At 36.3% G+C, this 17,911-nt stretch overlaps 1 protein-coding gene across 2 annotated transcripts in view; it reads left to right on the top strand.

Annotated features, from left to right (window-relative positions):
• The window catches only part of LOC134537796 (protein O-mannosyltransferase 1), a 53,700-nt gene that overhangs the window by 17,663 nt on the left and 18,126 nt on the right, over positions 1 to 17,911 (top strand). For both annotated transcript variants that reach the window (XM_063378604.1, XM_063378605.1), the window contains exon 8: positions 16,339 to 16,452. In XM_063378604.1, the coding sequence (XP_063234674.1) occupies positions 16,339 to 16,452 (114 nt within the window). The remainder of the gene's footprint in view (positions 1 to 16,338; positions 16,453 to 17,911) is intronic.

Genomic DNA, 17,911 nt, shown 5'->3' with positions numbered 1-17,911 from the left:
CTGCCGAAGTCGAATGTTAGGTTACTCCTCCGGTCCTCTCCCTCTGAACTTGACGTCGGTAAAATTGGAGTCGTCGTAGTGGATGCTGCCTCGGATCCCGTCGTCCGCGATGTCTCCTCTAGTAGATCGACATCCTTCCTTCGCGGTGTGGGTCGGCATCTCTTCTTTCTTGCTTCACGGACATATTTGATTCTCTGGTATCAAGCTAATTAACGTTGCCTGTACCAATCGACGGTCTTGATGTCATGCTCCATAATTGGTCACTACCTCTTCTAATACTTAGTAGTACCGGGTTTCTTTAAATGTATCAATATTATTCCTGGTTTTAGTAGTTCATTAATTGCTACTAAAACTTTACACGTTGATTCTTTGATTCTATAATCTCAAATTACATGGAACTTATTAACGATGTATCTTAATCCCTTGGCCGTCGAAAGAACAATCCAAAACTAAGCTTCCAAATTTTTAAAAAAAATAAACATTTTAATTTTCCTTGTTCCGAGCTCATCGATATATCGCTTGAAATCGCAAATATAGTTTAAGCGGAATATTAATTGTGCCCTAGCCTCCAAGAATAATAATCTCTTAAGTGTTATCTCTCAGGAACAATACATAAATATAGTAACACCGAATTTAATGGGACAATATCAAACAAAGCATTAATAATTATTTTAATCAAGAAACATATTTATAGAAAGTAATAAAATTAACGTATAAGCTAGAGTGAAATATTCATAGAGAACAAAATTTGGAAATAATTTTCAATATAAGGCAAAGATAAAATTACACAGAGACTAAAATAAAAACATTTAAAAACAAATGTTTTACTTCTATGAGTGCTTCACTATGTACCTCTACAGAATTGCCCCTTCCAGAAATGTTCATAATGGACTATACATTGCTATAGGACTTTAAGGTTATTTCTCAAACTATATACTAATTACAAGCTTAGTCAATTTAAATGTTTTTATACATATCTTATGTCGACAATAGTCTCTTAGCTTACCGAACATTGACATCAACATGACACTAAATTCAAATGAATATTATTACAAACAAACATATAACAAACATTACGCTAATTCAATAAATATTTATCTACATGTGCAAGTGCATTGTCACCAGATATATGTTTTCAAGCGAAACATATGTAGCTATACCTGTCATTTAGGTGTCCACAGGAGTGTAATACTTCCTGAGCTGTGTGATGTTATAATTTCCCACTATTTGTTTAGTTTCTATATCTGTCAGTTCATAGCAATTATTACGTATTATATCAGTAATCATATATGGTCCGTCGAACAGTAGGAACAATTTTCTTGTGACGTATTTCCAAAATTGGCTCACAGGGTTGGTCCTCTTGAGTACCAATTCTCCGCAAACGAAATTCATTTTATATGCATCCTTCTGATATCTCTTGCGAAGTTCTGCAGTGGACCTCAATTTAGCTGCGACTAACTCTTCGGTTTCCTTCCTGATTTCTTCCAGTTCATTTTTCTCCTGTTCAGGAGCTTCGTCTTGAGGTTTAGGTATCATAGCTGGTGGAATGAGCAAAGACTGTTTTCCCGTGAGAGCTTCATACGGAGTGACACTGGTGGAACTGTGTACCGTGTTATTCAGAACACACTCTATAAAAGGTAACTTACACATCCAACTCTGTTGTGCGTCGTGGCAAAATGTTCGTAGCATGTTTCCCAACGTACGCATTTGCCTTTCAACCGGGTTACTTTGAGGGTGTCTCACTGAGGACATGGTGGGTATGATCCGCAATTTCTTTAACCCTTCTTGCCAAACTTGACTTATAAATTGTGTGGCATGATCAGAAATAATCACATCCGGGTGACCTACTTCTGCTACAAATTGCTTGACCTTTTGGAACACTATTTTGCTAGTGGCACAGACGATTGGGTACAACTTGGTGTATTTGGTAAACAGATCTACCATTACAAAAACATACTTTACACCTGCCGTCGATCTAGGCAAGGGTCCCAATACATCCACGGATACCAATTTCAGAGGTCTCTCAGGAACGATAGGCTGTAATTCTCCCTCAAGGTTCTGTTGTGCATGTTTCGCCTTTTGACATAAGTCGCACGATTTTGTGATTACTGCTACTGCCTTGTGCAGGTTCGGATAATACAACTGTCTACTTAAAGACTGAGTCAATTTCTTTGAACCAATATGACCACAGTTCAAATGAGTCTCCCATATAACAGTATTAATGTTTCCTTTCGGAATCACGGGTTTCCACTGTTCTTCAAACCTGGATTTTAATTTAGTTTGACAGAATAATACTCCCTCTTTGGAAACACAGTATTTATCATGGAGTTTGTGTGTGATTTCTGAGTTCTCTAATTTAGCTATTACAGTTTTACAAAATTCATCTTCGTTTTGCAACTGAGCTAAATTTTCAAAAACATTTCTGATAGTTACATTTCTTTTAATCTGTTGGGTTACTAAATTTGCTACCAAAAACTCTTTGGAATTCTTCTTCGACGAAACCTCATCGGATAAAACATCGGGTACTCGGCTAAGGAAATCAGCGACTATATTTTCTTTGCCTTTAATATGGCATATTTCAAGATCAAATTCTTGCATAAGCAAGCACCATCGAGTTAGTCTACTCCCAAAAATTTTACCTGTTTTCAAACACATCAGAGCTTGATGGTCGGTTAGTAGTCTGATGTGTTCTCCCAGAAGAAGGTCTCTAAACTTCTGTAATGCCCATATTATAGCTAGTGTCTCTTTCTCGGTGACTGTATAATTTCTCTCTGCTGTGTTTAACGTCCTGCTCGCCATCGCAACTGTACGCTCTACTCCGTCATCGTCTGTTTGAGCCAGTTTTGTGCCTAACGCATACTCGGAGGCATCTGTATACAATAAAAATCCTTTACCTAAGATGGGGTGATACAAAACTCGTTCTTCTAAAAATATCCTCTTGAGGCCTTCAAACGCTGCTTTCTCCTCTTCGTCCCATTTCCACATCTTGCCCTTTTTTAGCAAGTTGAACAATGGCACAGCAATTTTGGCTACCTGGTCGCTATAATTGCGATAGAAGCCTATGACCCCCAGAAATGTTCGCAATTGTTTTACGTTCTTCGGTGTAGGAAAGTTGGTGATACTATGTACCGTATTGGTCCGAATATAAGGCGACCATTTTTACATAAACGAGAGATGCAAAAATTGGAAGTCGCCTTATTTTCGCACCCAAGACGTCAGAACCGCAAACATTAGTTCCAAGCTGAAAGCTACAGTAGAAACATTGTTTAACAAAACGTTCACAATTTTTTATATTAACTAAAACTTTGTTACCTCACACGGGGAAAAACCATAAATCCACCTAATATTGCAGTAATTGACAATTGTTTGAAGTTGAAAATTAAAATATTTGTTCTTGAGTAAAAACGTGAATGTTGAAGCATCTCAAAATGGCAACCTTTTATTTCACAATTCATATTTGTACTTTGTGTATAATCGCGTGTTAACATTTACGGTAATTTCTCTTCAGATTTTTAACGGAAATATTTGTACTAAAACATCACAGTTATTTTCAGAACGATTGTTTACGTTTACAAACATTTCGGATGTAATGTTTGGAAATTCACGGCTGCCAACTGTCTTTCCACAATATTTCTTTGTTGTAAAACGAACATTGCCGAACACGCACGAAGACGCCATATTAATAGGAATTTGGTACGTTGCTTCAAAAGCTATTTTAATAATCCACTCTTTATTTATGTAAAAACCTTTCATAATTATAATAGATTATTCTTTCAAATTCATAGAACAGACTCTCTCTGTCAGAGAGTAATATGGACAAATATACGCGGTCACGTAACCGAAGTTATTCTTGGCCGTATGCTTCATCATGTCAGCTAGCCACTTGTTTTGTTCCGGCAAGATGCATTCTTTGTTTGCTTTTTTTACGTTTAACACACTACTAAATAGTAATACGCCTTGTTCTGTGGTAATATGTAGCTTAAGTCAAACGGAAAGTTAAATGCTGTATTTTAAGAGGGATTAATAGCCATTGTAAAAATTTTAAATTCGTAGATACAGTAAACTGTGAAAAATGAACAATCACACATTGGTGGAACGGCGGGGAACGAGCCCTAGACAAATAAACAGCTCTGAAGATGACAATTATGCAGCTTCATTAGAGTAAACATACGAAAAGATTTCTAGTGTAATACTTAAAAATGTAAATATTTTCTAATTGTTTTCTTTTGACTTTTAGGGTAGGCCATTCAAACTTATTTTAAATAAGTAATGTGATAAATATAAATTAATTGTTATACATAAATGCAAAAACAATTTATCAACACAAAATGTATGTCTAATGAATTTTCACATTAATTTATACCAAAAATTATTTTTACATTTGTTTGGCCTCCTGAAACTGCAGGTCGCCTTATATTCGGGGTCGCCTTATATTCGGGCCAATACGGTAGTTTTTCAGGTGCGGTGTGAATCCCTGTTGGAGTCAAAATATGACCTAGAAATGGAAGTTCTTGTCGGCAAAACACAGATTTTTTTAGCTTCACTATCATGCCTGCGTCACGTAATTTAGTCAGCACAATACTGATGTGTTCGAGATGTTCTTTGTAAGTGGATGATGTAATTAAGATGTCGTCTACATATGCACGTGCGAATCCCTTGCACTCTGGTCCTAATGTTTCATCTAGACAACGAGTAAATTCTGCCACGGCATTACACAAGCCGAAAGGCATGACCTGGAATACATATTGGTAGTTCTTAAATAGAAACGAAGTGTATTTCCTGGAGCTTTCTTCTAACGGTATTTGCCAGTAACCTGCTGACAAATCCAGGGTGGTTAAAAATTTAACACCATGGTACAAGCGTAGAATGTCATTCGTGGATCTAGGACTTTCCCTGTCTCGAACGGTGATTTTATTTATCTCTCTAGCATCCAGACATAAACGCACGGTTCCGTCCTTCTTCCTCACACAAAGAATGGCGTTAGTGAAAGGACTAGGTGCTCGTTTTACTACATTCCAGTCCAACATTAACTGCAAATATTCCTCTGCCTCGTTCAAAAATTTTGCCGGAATCGGATAAGACTTCTTATGGAAAGGTTCACCGGGTTTAACTTCAATGCTAGCCTGATATAGTTTGTTTAAACCAGGTTTTTCTGAGAACACATTCTGATAGTTTTTTAACACCTGAAGAAGCTTCTTCCTCCCTGAATCATCAACCATCGTAACACCATTCACAGCATTAATTAAATCCGATTCTGTCGCCACCAAATCTATTACATTATTCGTACATATTTTTAAGTAGGTTTTCTCCTTGTGAATTAAAGAAACACTTTTTTCTGAAACTTCCCAATGTTCCGCAGTCTTAGGATTTTCCGCATCATCCATGGCGGTTACCATCCATCCAGCGAAGTCTAAAACTACTTTATTGCTGCTTAGGAAATCAACACCTAAAATAACTGGTTTTGCTAATCCCTTTACAATCAAAACATTTGCGTACTTGTTTTTACCTAATCCTTCTACTTCTAACAAGGTCTGTCGGTTAATAATGGGGCTAGACCTTGACGTGACTCCCAGAATCTTCAAGCTTGGTACTGGCATTCGCGGTAATGTCACACCTGTGCTCTCTATCATTTCTACGCAATCTTCACTTATGCAGGATACTTCTGCTCCGCTATCCAACAAAACTGGAACTTTTACTCCGTTTAATGTTAATAGAATTTCCGGACATAGAGCTTGTTTAGACTGTATTTCATTTTCCTCTGGCTCGTTTAGTAAAAACTCGCGCTCATTCTCCTTGAACATTATCGTGTTTACATGTTTGGGTATTAATGCGTCTTGGCTGTAATTGTGTGCATAAGTGTTTTTAATTTTAGCCCCGGCAACATTATCGTTAGGGAGTGACGTGCGGAGCTGTGTTCCGCCATCCCCGATTAGTTTACCGTACTATTTCTAAATCCTTTAATTTGTTCAGGAACCCAATTTGCAACTCCATTACCTGTATTTTGCGGAATCACGAAAGTATTATTTCCTCCTTGGCTTTCCTCTGTTACTCCGTTTGCCTGCACGAGCGACCATTTTGTGTTGCCGTTTTCGTGGCTGGGTGCGATAAAATATGCATTGTTTACTCCTTGTCGTGCCTCGTGACTTGCAATAGTGAAACTGTTCCCTTTTCCTGATGGTATGAAAGTTCGTGCGTCGACACGATACTGACTTTCGGAACTGTTGGTGTTGGCTGTCGGCTGTTCTTTCGTGATTTGATTCTCGCGCGTATTCTCTCGAGCTACAGCTGCCCCTTCCTGACGTTTATCCCCAAATCGCGGTTCGTCTTCTCGGCGGTCCTGTCGTTTTTCATTTTTACGCCGGTAATTCTGGTAGTTTGTGTAATTACTATTATATCGGCGACCTCTGTAGCCGTGGTGATACCAGTTTTGTTCACGACTGTCTACATTTAACGTATGAACTTGTGTTGATTTTCGTACGTTACCATGTTCGTCGTTTCGGCTACGCCAGTTGTTGTACAGTGGCGCGGACGGGTTCGTGTTCTTACGTTCTTGACTTTCTTTGTGTGTGGCCGTTCTATCGAGTTTCACTAGTCGGTCGTAGGTCAAGAGTTGTTCCTTAAAATCCACTATGTTATTATAGTGTCGACCTGTGAGTTGAAGTTGATAATTAATAGGCAGTTGTGCTATAATCATCGCAATGAACTCCTCGTCCTCCATTCTGCAGTCTAAATAGCGAGTTCGCTCATACATCTCACTGATATGTGATTCTAGGTTCTGGAATTTGCGATTTTCAAATTTTTCGGAATGTAATTGTATTCTTAAATTACTCTGGATTCGGGTACTCCAAAATTGTTGTAAAAACGATTTTTGAAACGAATCATACTCGTGTACGGAGTCTTGCAATAATTCCCACCAAAAATAGGCAGTGTTCTTCAAACAGTGGCTAACGCATTTCAGTTTCTCCGCATCCGAAAGATTGAATGTTTTGCAATATTCTTCGAATTGTTTAAGAAAACGTTTTGGATTTTCTGTACTTTTTCCTGCGTAAGTCGGCACATCATCTAGCCATTTCCTAGCCGGGTGGTGTAATGTGAGTACCGGATCAGTAGACATAGGTATCGCATTATTACTTGTGTGGTTTTGTTCTCTATCGTTCATTAATGAATTGTTTATATGGGCATTTTCCCTATCTGGATGACACACACTAGTTGAGTTGGTGGTTATGGTAGGAGGTAAATTTGTATTTGGTCTGGTTTCTTTTTCCATTTCTCCTACCCTAGATTCTACTATATCCAACCTTCCTGCTAAATTTTCATGCACTCTGCAAACCTTATCATTCGTTGTTTTACCGAATAATTCTAATGTTTCGATACGTGTTCGCATACTGGAAAATTTCCGTTCCATTTCCTGTTGAGTTTCCGTTAGATCGTTTCTAATTTCTGTCGTTTCTTCAGATATCTTGCCTAATGTGGTGTGAAGGAATTGAACTAGGCCATCTAATCTATTAGCATTTTCCCGTTCTATCCGTTCCCGTTCCAGTTTTTCCTCTCGTTCCTTCTGTTCCCGTTCTAGTTCTTTCTGTTCCCGTTCTAGTTTTTCCTCTCGTTCCTTCTGTTCCCGTTCTAGTTCTTTCTGTTCCCGTTCTAGTTTTTCCTCTCGTTCCTTCTGTTCCCGTTCTAGTTTTTCCTCTTGTATAAACCGGAAAAGTTTCTCTAGAGTAGCTGTTTGTGTTTGGGGCAGATCCCTCATTTCGGCTTCCTGTGGTGACGCCATGTTAATGACTTCAGCGTTATGTAATTCTACTATTTCCCTAGGTTCTCTTTCAGGACTTGAATCTGAGCTATCCTTTTCTCCTCTCAGAAAGTAGGGTTCTCGACCTGTGTCTGACATGCTAAATAAATATTAATTTCTGTTCTGTGACTTGGTTGAATATTAACAACAATCCTCTATGCAAAATGTAATTTTTTGTCTACGATGTCTGAGTGGCAACGAATTTGGCTACTATTGTTCCTATCTGGCCTACACGTTTTGGGCGCCAAAAATCTGTCAGTCACCGAGATGAACAGACAGATTTATGGATCTAGCCCCTTTGTTAGTCACCAGTTCAATAGGCGCAGACCTACAAAGTAACTACAATTATTACCTGCAGTTGATACACCGAATCTATGGAAACTAATATATAGAGATGAAGATATCCAAGTATACATGTACTTTAATTAATTTCACTCTTCTAAGGGCTGAATCCACGAATAAGATCTTTTTGCAAAAACAATATCTTATCTTTAACGTTATTCATTAATTAGTCCAGTATAGTAGTTCAAAACATCTGTAAGCTGTGAAGTGGTCATGAACATCAGTGTAACAGAGATGCTGAAAATGAAAGGTGTATTGAAATTTGAATTTTTACTACCAACGTAATTAATTGTGACGCTGGTGACAATACACATTTACACAGACATACCCATTTACACTGCGTACTAAAATAATGAAAACGTGACAAGTGATTATCATTTACAAATATTCCAGATCAATATAGCTCATCATCTTTTTATTGATGATATTCGTAGTATTTAAGTTTGGTAGTTTGTTTATGTTAGATTTCAAACCAAAGATGTTTATAATACTCAGTCGAAGAGCAAGAGTTATAGGAACCTTTGGACTTAGAACTAATAGTAGCATACAAACTCAGTTTACAATTGGAGAGTGGACATTTATATAATTACTTTTATGAATAGCATTATTGGATTGAACTTATGACATTTCAAATCTGTGAGATAACACTTAATTCACCATAGTTTCTTTTGAACAAATTTGACTAATTATTTGTGGGTCAAATAATAAAACCATTATAAATCTTGTGACTGTTCAGTATCAAAGGTTAACACGAACTTTATGCAGTTTGGGATACCTTTGGTTGGGGAAACAAACCTCGTCGAACTGCTACACGATTTGGAATGCTCTGGAAAACCTTTCAAACTCCGTGGCTTCCTTCCTGTGCTGCTGGCTCTGCAACTGCCGAAGTCGAATGTTAGGTTACTCCTCCGGTCCTCTCCCTCTGAACTTGACGTCGGTAAAATTGGAGTCGTCGTAGTGGATGCTGCCTCTGATCCCGTCGTCCGCGATGTCTCCTCTAGTAGATCGACATCCTTCCTTCGCGGTGTGGGTCGGCATCTCTTCTTTCTTGCTTCACGGACATATTTGATTCTCTGGTATCAAGCTAATTAACGTTGCCTGTACCAATCGACGGTCTTGATGTCATGCTCCATAATTGGTCACTACCTCTTCTAATACTTAGTAGTACCGGGTTTCTTTAAATGTATCAATATTATTCCTGGTTTTAGTAGTTCATTAATTGCTACTAAAACTTTACACGTTGATTCTTTGATTCTATAATCTCAAATTACATGGAACTTATTAACGATGTATCTTAATCCCTTGGCCGTCGAAAGAACAATCCAAAACTAAGCTTCCAAATTTTTAAAAAAAATAAACATTTTAATTTTCCTTGTTCCGAGCTCATCGATATATCGCTTGAAATCGCAAATATAGTTTAAGCGGAATATTAATTGTGCCCTAGCCTCCAAGAATAATAATCTCTTAAGTGTTATCTCTCAGGAACAATACATAAATATAGTAACACCGAATTTAATGGGACAATATCAAACAAAGCATTAATAATTATTTTAATCAAGAAACATATTTATAGAAAGTAATAAAATTAACGTATAAGCTAGAGTGAAATATTCATAGAGAACAAAATTTGGAAATAATTTTCAATATAAGGCAAAGATAAAATTACACAGAGACTAAAATAAAAACATTTAAAAACAAATGTTTTACTTCTATGAGTGCTTCACTATGTACCTCTACAACGGTTATGTTGCATTGTCCAGGCGATAAACAGGAGACGGGTAACATAACCTTAATTATAACACGATCCTTGCAGCAATGATTGGTACTGGAGGTACACATTAAGACATTGCGTGTTGTTTAATTACGAACAGGTACGTACAATGAAACGTGCATTGTTCATTTGCCATTGTTTTAGATCAATAGTCCAGACGTAAATGTAAACAAACAATGGTTAAGATAGTATGCAACAAGCATGCATTCAAACGCACTCGATATGCGCACTCGTTCTCGTGCTCGCACTCGACTGTATGGAACAACACTCTCGTGACGTCACTTCCGAGAGAAAGTACGTGAGCACGCATGTTTACTAGGGATGGGGCGACCGAATCCAATATCCGCCGAATCCGCCGAATCCTAGGGATTCGAAGGTTCGGCGGGTCTGATATAGGATTCGTCAAAGGATTCGGTTTTTACTATTTACGGGAAAAAAAATACAGTAAAACTCGCTTACGAGGTCCCGCATGGTAGGTTTTTCCGTATAAAGCGTTTAAATTGTCCGAGGTCTCGTCATTTACGCCATTAAATGTGAGATATAATGTCCGTTAAAATTTTTTCTGAAACTTCTTGTCTCAAATAATGGCACACGTAAATATGAAGAAAAGATAATTAAAAACAACATACGAAGAAATATGGATGATGTACCATAACTACAGTACAAACCCAATAGTTATTTTAAGATAATTACCATAAAAAGAACTAAAGATTCTTTGTAGAATACCATAATTACTACAGAAGCATGATAGCTACCATATTTGCACTATAGTTACCGTAACAACTGAGATGTATATTTACCGTGATAGTAATGTATTATTTATTTATGACATATTAAATTAAAGAACATTGTTAAAAAAAAAAAAAAGGATGTTAAACTTTGATATGTACGGTTGGCACATGTTGCTAAGAAATAATGCGATCTGAAAGAATGCAGTACTACTACGAAAAGTGAAAATGGTACTCGTGGATTTTTAGGTTATGGCAGTCTCTTTCGTTTTTCAGTAATATCGGCCGAAAATTAACGAGCGTACTGTATCGGAAGTCGGCAGAAATGCCGATTCAACTAAATATTGGTAAAATCGGCTTCTTCAATACAGCTCTACATTTAATGACATGAGTAAACATACTTCAGACTTAAGGATATTGAAAAAGACTTAAATTTCCATGTAGGTTTATTGTGTGTGTGTGTTATTTTTGCAAGTGTAAATTGAATGAAGTAAAATGTTTTTATTTTTATTACTTTCAATTGATTAAACTTTAATGACCAGTTACAGATATTTGTGATACTAATTTTGAGGTTAAGCAATTTTACTAAAGCATTCCAGCCAAGCAGGTTGCCAGCGAGAGACGCTTCTCTTCTGCTGGAAACACTATCTCCAATCGTAGAGCTAATTTAACTCCTGAACGTGCAGAACAAATTATTGTTCTGAATGATAGATTAAAGAACAGAATTTAATACTCTGTGACAATCTCTCTCAGAATTATTGTGCTGAAAAGTGGAAATGTTGAAACAATGTGAATGTACTTTTCAAACAACATGATTTTTGGTGCTAAGTTTGTTGAAGCTCAGTAAGGACTCCAGAAAAATTGACAAGGATGAAATTTTTCCAAAGATATGTTACATTTACACAAACATATACTTGGTTATGTTAGTTGGATGATATCAGTTACTAATGAACCAATGGAAACAGGTAAGATTCAATGGAAAAATTTTTTATTTTTTTTCTAGCAGTGCAAAATGTAAACACACTCTGTGAATAGTTACCCAAAATTAACAAGCCCACTTCATTTTAATACTTTATTCAAACATTATACAAAGTTTAAGATAAAAATAATTTCCCAAAAGTGTAACTGTACCACAAAAGCTTGAGCTCGGCTTGAAGTAAAATTCTTAGGCTCGTAGACCTCTAGTTATTTATAGAAAAAATCCTAACCACTAATCTGTACTAAAACTGAAATTTCTCAAGAAAATTTTTTTGCCTTTATATATACAATTATACCAGAAATGTACCAAACTACATGTGATAAAGTCAAGGGACTTTTAGTGCAAGCAGAATACATCTCACTTACATTAGATATGTGGATATCATCTGTTAAAAGATTCGGGTTTGGGTTCGAGATTCGGCAAATCCAGTCTAGGATTTGAGTTAGGATTCGGATTCGAGGAAATCAGGATTCGCCCCATCCCTAATGTTTACCTATTTGGAACACAGCCTTACCTCCAGACTATCGTTAGTTACTTTGTGTAGAGTTTGGCTTTTACTGCTTTTAATTATGAAATAAAAAGTTATAATTTCTTGTTAGTTTTCTTCTGAATGAAATTATTTTCTAATTAATGAAATTTATCTTTATTTATTTTAATGTGAAACAAATAATATGCAAAATAATCTAACCAGAATACTCAAAATCTATGTTAAGGTTATGAAATGTTTAAGAGAGAGTACACCAATCCCTCACTTAGCACGACTAATTCGTTCCTAAAAATGTTCGTGTTAATCGAAATCGCGTATTCTGAAGCATTAGTCCCCATAAATATAAGGCTAAATTATTTAATGTGTTCCAAGATGTGTAGGGAAGTAATCTTTACATAATATAAATGCGTAGAATAATACTTGAAAATGCATATGTCATATCATTTATCTTTTTAAGCCTACCACCGAATACGTTAGATAAAGAAAACATGGCACAGTGTAACGGGAGATAAGTGGTAACATATTTACCGTCAGTCAGCAGGTTGGCTTGCCCGCCCAGGCGTGACCTTCAACACGCGCGCGCGTCTGTCTGCCTGCTGTTGCAAGCAGCTGGATCCTTTGTTATTACGTTTAAAACTTAACAAAATTAAAACACTTTTATGAAATTAAGAACCGGTTTTATATAACTTTAAAACACACAGCCATATGTAAACATTTAATTTGTTATGCACACCTCTTATAAAAGCGGCTATGTAAACAAATCAGTTAACAGATAAACAGATTTAGATTTTCCCTAGAGCACAAACATAACATTAAAATACGGGTACACTCCCTATTTAACGCGGTTGTCGGGGGACATAACTTTTACCCGCGTTGTTGCATAACCGCGATGTTTCGATGTGACCAAGGTCAAAAGGCATAAAACACCGCCTGTGTTCTAATAGGTCGGCAAGCACGCACAGTATAGACGGCCCGCCTTTGTGCGGACTTTGCATCCGCAGTTTCCACTAAACACGGGTGAAAAAATAAAAATAATAAAATTTAAAGATAAATATTAAATGTTGAATTGTTTTTATTTTTCCGCGTGCCGCGCACAGTTTGTCGCACGGCCTACGAGCGCGCCACACGCCGCCATACACACGTGCGGCACACAAGCTGCTGCTGCCAGTCTCGTGGTGTTAGCCACAGTATCTGCTTCGTCAGTGTCCGTAACAAAGTAAGTGCAGTGTGTGCGGTTACACACGATTCTGTGGTCAAAGTCTTCTAAAAAGAAAGGCCGTAGTGATACTTCAAACCGAATATGAATCGCAAAGTACCGAGTTTGATTGACAAAATAAAAATTCTAGATTTACTTACAGATAGCTTGTCTTTTGTAGAAGCAGGCCGCAGATACAGGAAAAAAACGATTCTAGCATTCGTACAATAAAAAATAAAGAATCGTCTATCGTGTCAAGTGGTTAAACTTTATTATCCATGCTTACAGTAAATTATAAATGGTCACATGTGGGAAACAAAAATTGCGCCAATTTAATTTTAGCGCAATCAGTGACGCCGTATTAAAAACCGTGTTAAACTTTGTCTTTACTTATTTCACCAAATGCTGTGTCGAGTTGCTGAGTGTGTGTGGCTCGGATCGGCAAGTGTTATATTCCCCAGCCTCTGTTTAAAGGTCGGGAGACCGCTACACATAAACATTTCCCGGACTTGTTTACTACCTCACGGCAAAAGTGGTACAGTATGGTTCACGTAAATATTGGACCACTGGGAATTCCTAGGCAAAGATTAAAAATACGCTAGCCGATTTACTTTACTATTTAATGTTAAAACATTATACCAAAGTAAAAAGATGAACTTGTATAATACAATGAATTACCGTACCCAATAATATTACGTCTGTAGGTTTAAGTTGTAACAAAACATTTATATACAGATGTCCAGTAAAGTACCAATTATTAAGATTCTGGAGTGGAATTTTAAACACCGGACTACCTGATTTTCGCCTTGTACGCAGGAACGCTGCTCAGTCAAGTGACTCATGCTCTGCCTGTGTGCTGCGTGAACACATTCCCTCCCCCACTCCCCCTGGTGTTTCTGCCCGCTCTAATCTCTACCTCTCTCCATGTTCTCGGCTAGCCTCTCCCTACCCAGCGCTTGCCGACAACCAAGTCTATCCAACATCAATCCCCAGCCGAGTCACGCTGGATAATGTCGCTGGATGGTGGGCTTTATCAGGTCCCCTGTCCGATGCTTCATTTGTGAGATAAAGCGAAGTTAAGAACTAGTGTTTCAGAAAATATCACTGGGCTGGATTGGACCATAATTTGAAAACCCTACAAGATAGAGGAATAATGTACGGAGATATCTTGTTTAGAATTTTACTGCGGACATTTTCTACACCTAGGCTTTTTTCTGCCCGATGCTTAGTTTGTTAGTTACAACGCAAAATTATCCTAATCGGCTGTCAACCATTTATTCCATTATTATTATTCATTTCTGACTGGGGGACATGGTTTGACCCGCGATATACCCGATTCTGCGATCAATCGGGGCGCGATATACCGGGAGTTTACTGTATGTACAATATGTACATATACAAAACATAAAAGTTAGTTAAATATTTTCTGGGGTGAAATTAACACTATCATCTTGCTTTTTTTTAAAAAACGTGTCCAATTTCATCTGCTTTGGTTTCTGTACGGTACGGCCTGGTCTGCAGCCGGGCATCAACGGTACGGCCTGGTCTGCGGCCGGGCATCAACAGTACGGCCCGGTGTTTGTTTATCTGCGTGCGCATCTCTTTCCCCTCGCATTCCAAACCACTCTTCCCCCCTCGAATTCCATACCTGACGTCGCGTCGTTTCCGAGATTTTTTTTAGCCTGTGGCGATTTCGTGCTAACTGAAATTTACAGACGTGCTATTCGAGACTAGGGCAGTAAAATTTACATCGTGCTAACTGAATTCGCATTAATTGAAGACGTGCTATGCGAGGGATTGGTGTATTGAAAATTGAAATAAAAATTGACGATTTTGGCAACGGTGAAATTTGAATTTATTTTTAAGTAATTTTATATTTTGAGTTAATTAATAATACATATTATTTTATTTGCGGTAGTTATACAGACACTGTCATATTATTTTTTAGTGTGTCTTACATTAAAAATAATCTAATATTTACTGCTGCTTAAAGGTTGTCTTATACTCTGGAGGATGCTTTTTAATGAAGGTCTTATAATATTCTAATCTGAATGATTTTCAAGGTAGCCTTATACTTGAGGCGGTCTGATTCGAGGTGGTGATGTATTAAAGCAGTCTTATTTATAGGCAATTTAATTTTAGTTTCATGTTCGCCAAATGTTAAGTTTGCCAGATGTTCCAGAGGTCTTATATTTGAGACCATATTATATTAAAGACTGATTTTGTGTCAAGGTTACAATATTTTTAAGGCTGTCCAGTGTGTGAGGTTGTCTTATATTAGCCATTTTTTTTATTCAATGTTGCGTAGTATTTGAATTTGCCTATTGTCGAGGCTGTCTTAGTTAAGCTCATAATATATTCTAGGTGGTCTTTTATTTGAGGCTATCTGATGATATAGTTAGTCTTTGTAGTAAACCAGTTTACTGCCCTTCCCACTTTATAAATAAGTTTAACAGTTTTATTATGTTTTATAAAAATAAATAAAACTTGATTAGGTTTAAATCATTGTGTAAATAACAGCTGTATGTTATTTTTATTTTAAGAAGTATTTGTGCATTTGTAACAGCAGGGTGGCCACCCGACCATGAAAATCGGTAAACTTTAAATTAGCCAGTAATTTAAACTAAACTAACTTTTACTTGGCACTGAAGAATTTGTTTAGCTGAAAATTTATTTTTATTGACTTTTAAAAACAAATTTCATCAATATCAAAAATAAATGTTCAGAATTTTTCAATTTCAAAAAATTATATACTAAATGTTTCCACAGTGCTTTCCTGGTATTAAAAATAATGCACTCTTAAAAGATTATTACTATCAATTAACATCAAAGTCAAGCAGTTATTGTGTGCTAGCCTGGGCTATGAACAAGTACAATCATATTGCTTGTAGTAAAGTAAGAATAAGCGTTAAAAATTAATTATGGATTAAAGAGCGCCAACTGTACATAGTAGAGGATAGTGGTAGTCACACTAATCAACATTTTGTATAAATGGATTGATTGCCTCTAGAAACTGAAATAGAGGTTTTTATTTTTTTCCTCAGGAAGTGAGCTGCTATATCGACTACAACGTGTCTATGCCAGCTCAGAATTTGTGGCGTGTGGAGATAATAAACAGGGACCAAGTTGGAGATGTGTGGCACACAATTGAGTCACTTGTGAGTATGATGTTTGGTGGATTTTTTTTAAAAAAAATATTTTGTTTTGTGCTGCTTGTGAACCTTAAAAAGTTATTATTAACCTATTATCAGAGCATATTTTTTACATAGTCATAATCTTATGTGTTGTAGTTAAGGTATAACTATCTATTATTTGTTGTTCTTATTTATTTTCAAATAAGTTTCAGATTTATAAGAAACACCAAAGAGGTATAGTTGGTCTCACTTAAATTCACTAAATTATGACCGACATTGTGGCAAACAAAACCGTACCTAAACATTTTACTTATCCCATGTAAAACTAATAGTGTTAGGTGATGAGTTGTTACTGGTTGAATGTTGTTTGGTTGCATGCGAATATGGAAAAAAAAAAATAGTTTTGAAATCTAAATTCATAACTTTTAGTATTATGAATAATTAATTTTTTTTATTTCTTATATTATTTATCTTTAAATTCTGTTTTTTTTATTTAGGTATATTTACCACCTTATAAATAATAATATACAGAATACATATAACAAAATATAAGTGCATTGTATGGGTGTGAAATGTCTATTGTTGAATTTTGTCTACTTGTATATGAGTGTCTACACATCTGTTTGAGAATTCATATTGTGCAATTTCCATGGGATGAGTGCACAATTATAGGCTACAGACCAATTAGTGTATGTGCATTTTCCACAATGCTTTAAAAAAATATTTGTACATGATTTAGTAAAACATAAGAATCTTAAATGTATTTAATTAATTTTTATTCACTTCCTTGCGAAGGTTATGCTATCATAGTGTGTGTTACATTATAATAATTTGTAATATTCACATTCCAAACCATTAGAAACGTACAAGTTACATTTATGTGAGATGTGCCAGTCAATAAATGTTTTATGTAAACTTTTTTTTTGGCAGAGTGCATTTGTCATGATGACTTTAAAACAAGGATCCAGGTAAGTGTTATTGATTGAGGGGACTGATCTTAAGTTTGATAATAAAAAAGCCAATTAAGACAGTACAAGCTTAATTATGACAATGAAGAAATAGTTAAAAAAAAAAAAAAAAAAAAATTCAAGCAAAAAAAAGATCTTGTACAACGCAGTGACAGACGGAGGAACTCAACGATGTTGCTAAACAGATGATCTGGACGTCACATGGACAGTAACAGTGGTGTACGTGTGTGTCTAGTGATGAATTTAAACAGGTATTCTGACAACACGATGATGACAGCAGACAAACACAGTAAACTTCGTAAGACACACATTCATAATGTTGCATGATTGTTGAGTTCCTCTCTCTCTGTCACTGTATCATCCAAGGTATTAATTTTTTTGCCTGTATTTACTTTTTTTTTTTTGCAACTGTTTCTTCACTGTCAGTTCACTGTGTTCATCTATGCTGTGATATTGTTTTGACTAATTCCTTCTGCAGATTTCTCTGTGTTGTTCTTTACACTTTAACTAGCAAT

The sequence above is a fragment of the Bacillus rossius genome, chromosome 12 (genome assembly GCF_032445375.1).
Source record: "Bacillus rossius redtenbacheri isolate Brsri chromosome 12, Brsri_v3, whole genome shotgun sequence".
In the NCBI taxonomy this organism is placed as follows: Eukaryota; Metazoa; Arthropoda; class Insecta; order Phasmatodea; family Bacillidae; genus Bacillus; species Bacillus rossius.
The sequence above is the reverse complement of the archived record's forward strand: the minus strand, read 5'-3'. Positions and strand labels throughout refer to the sequence as shown.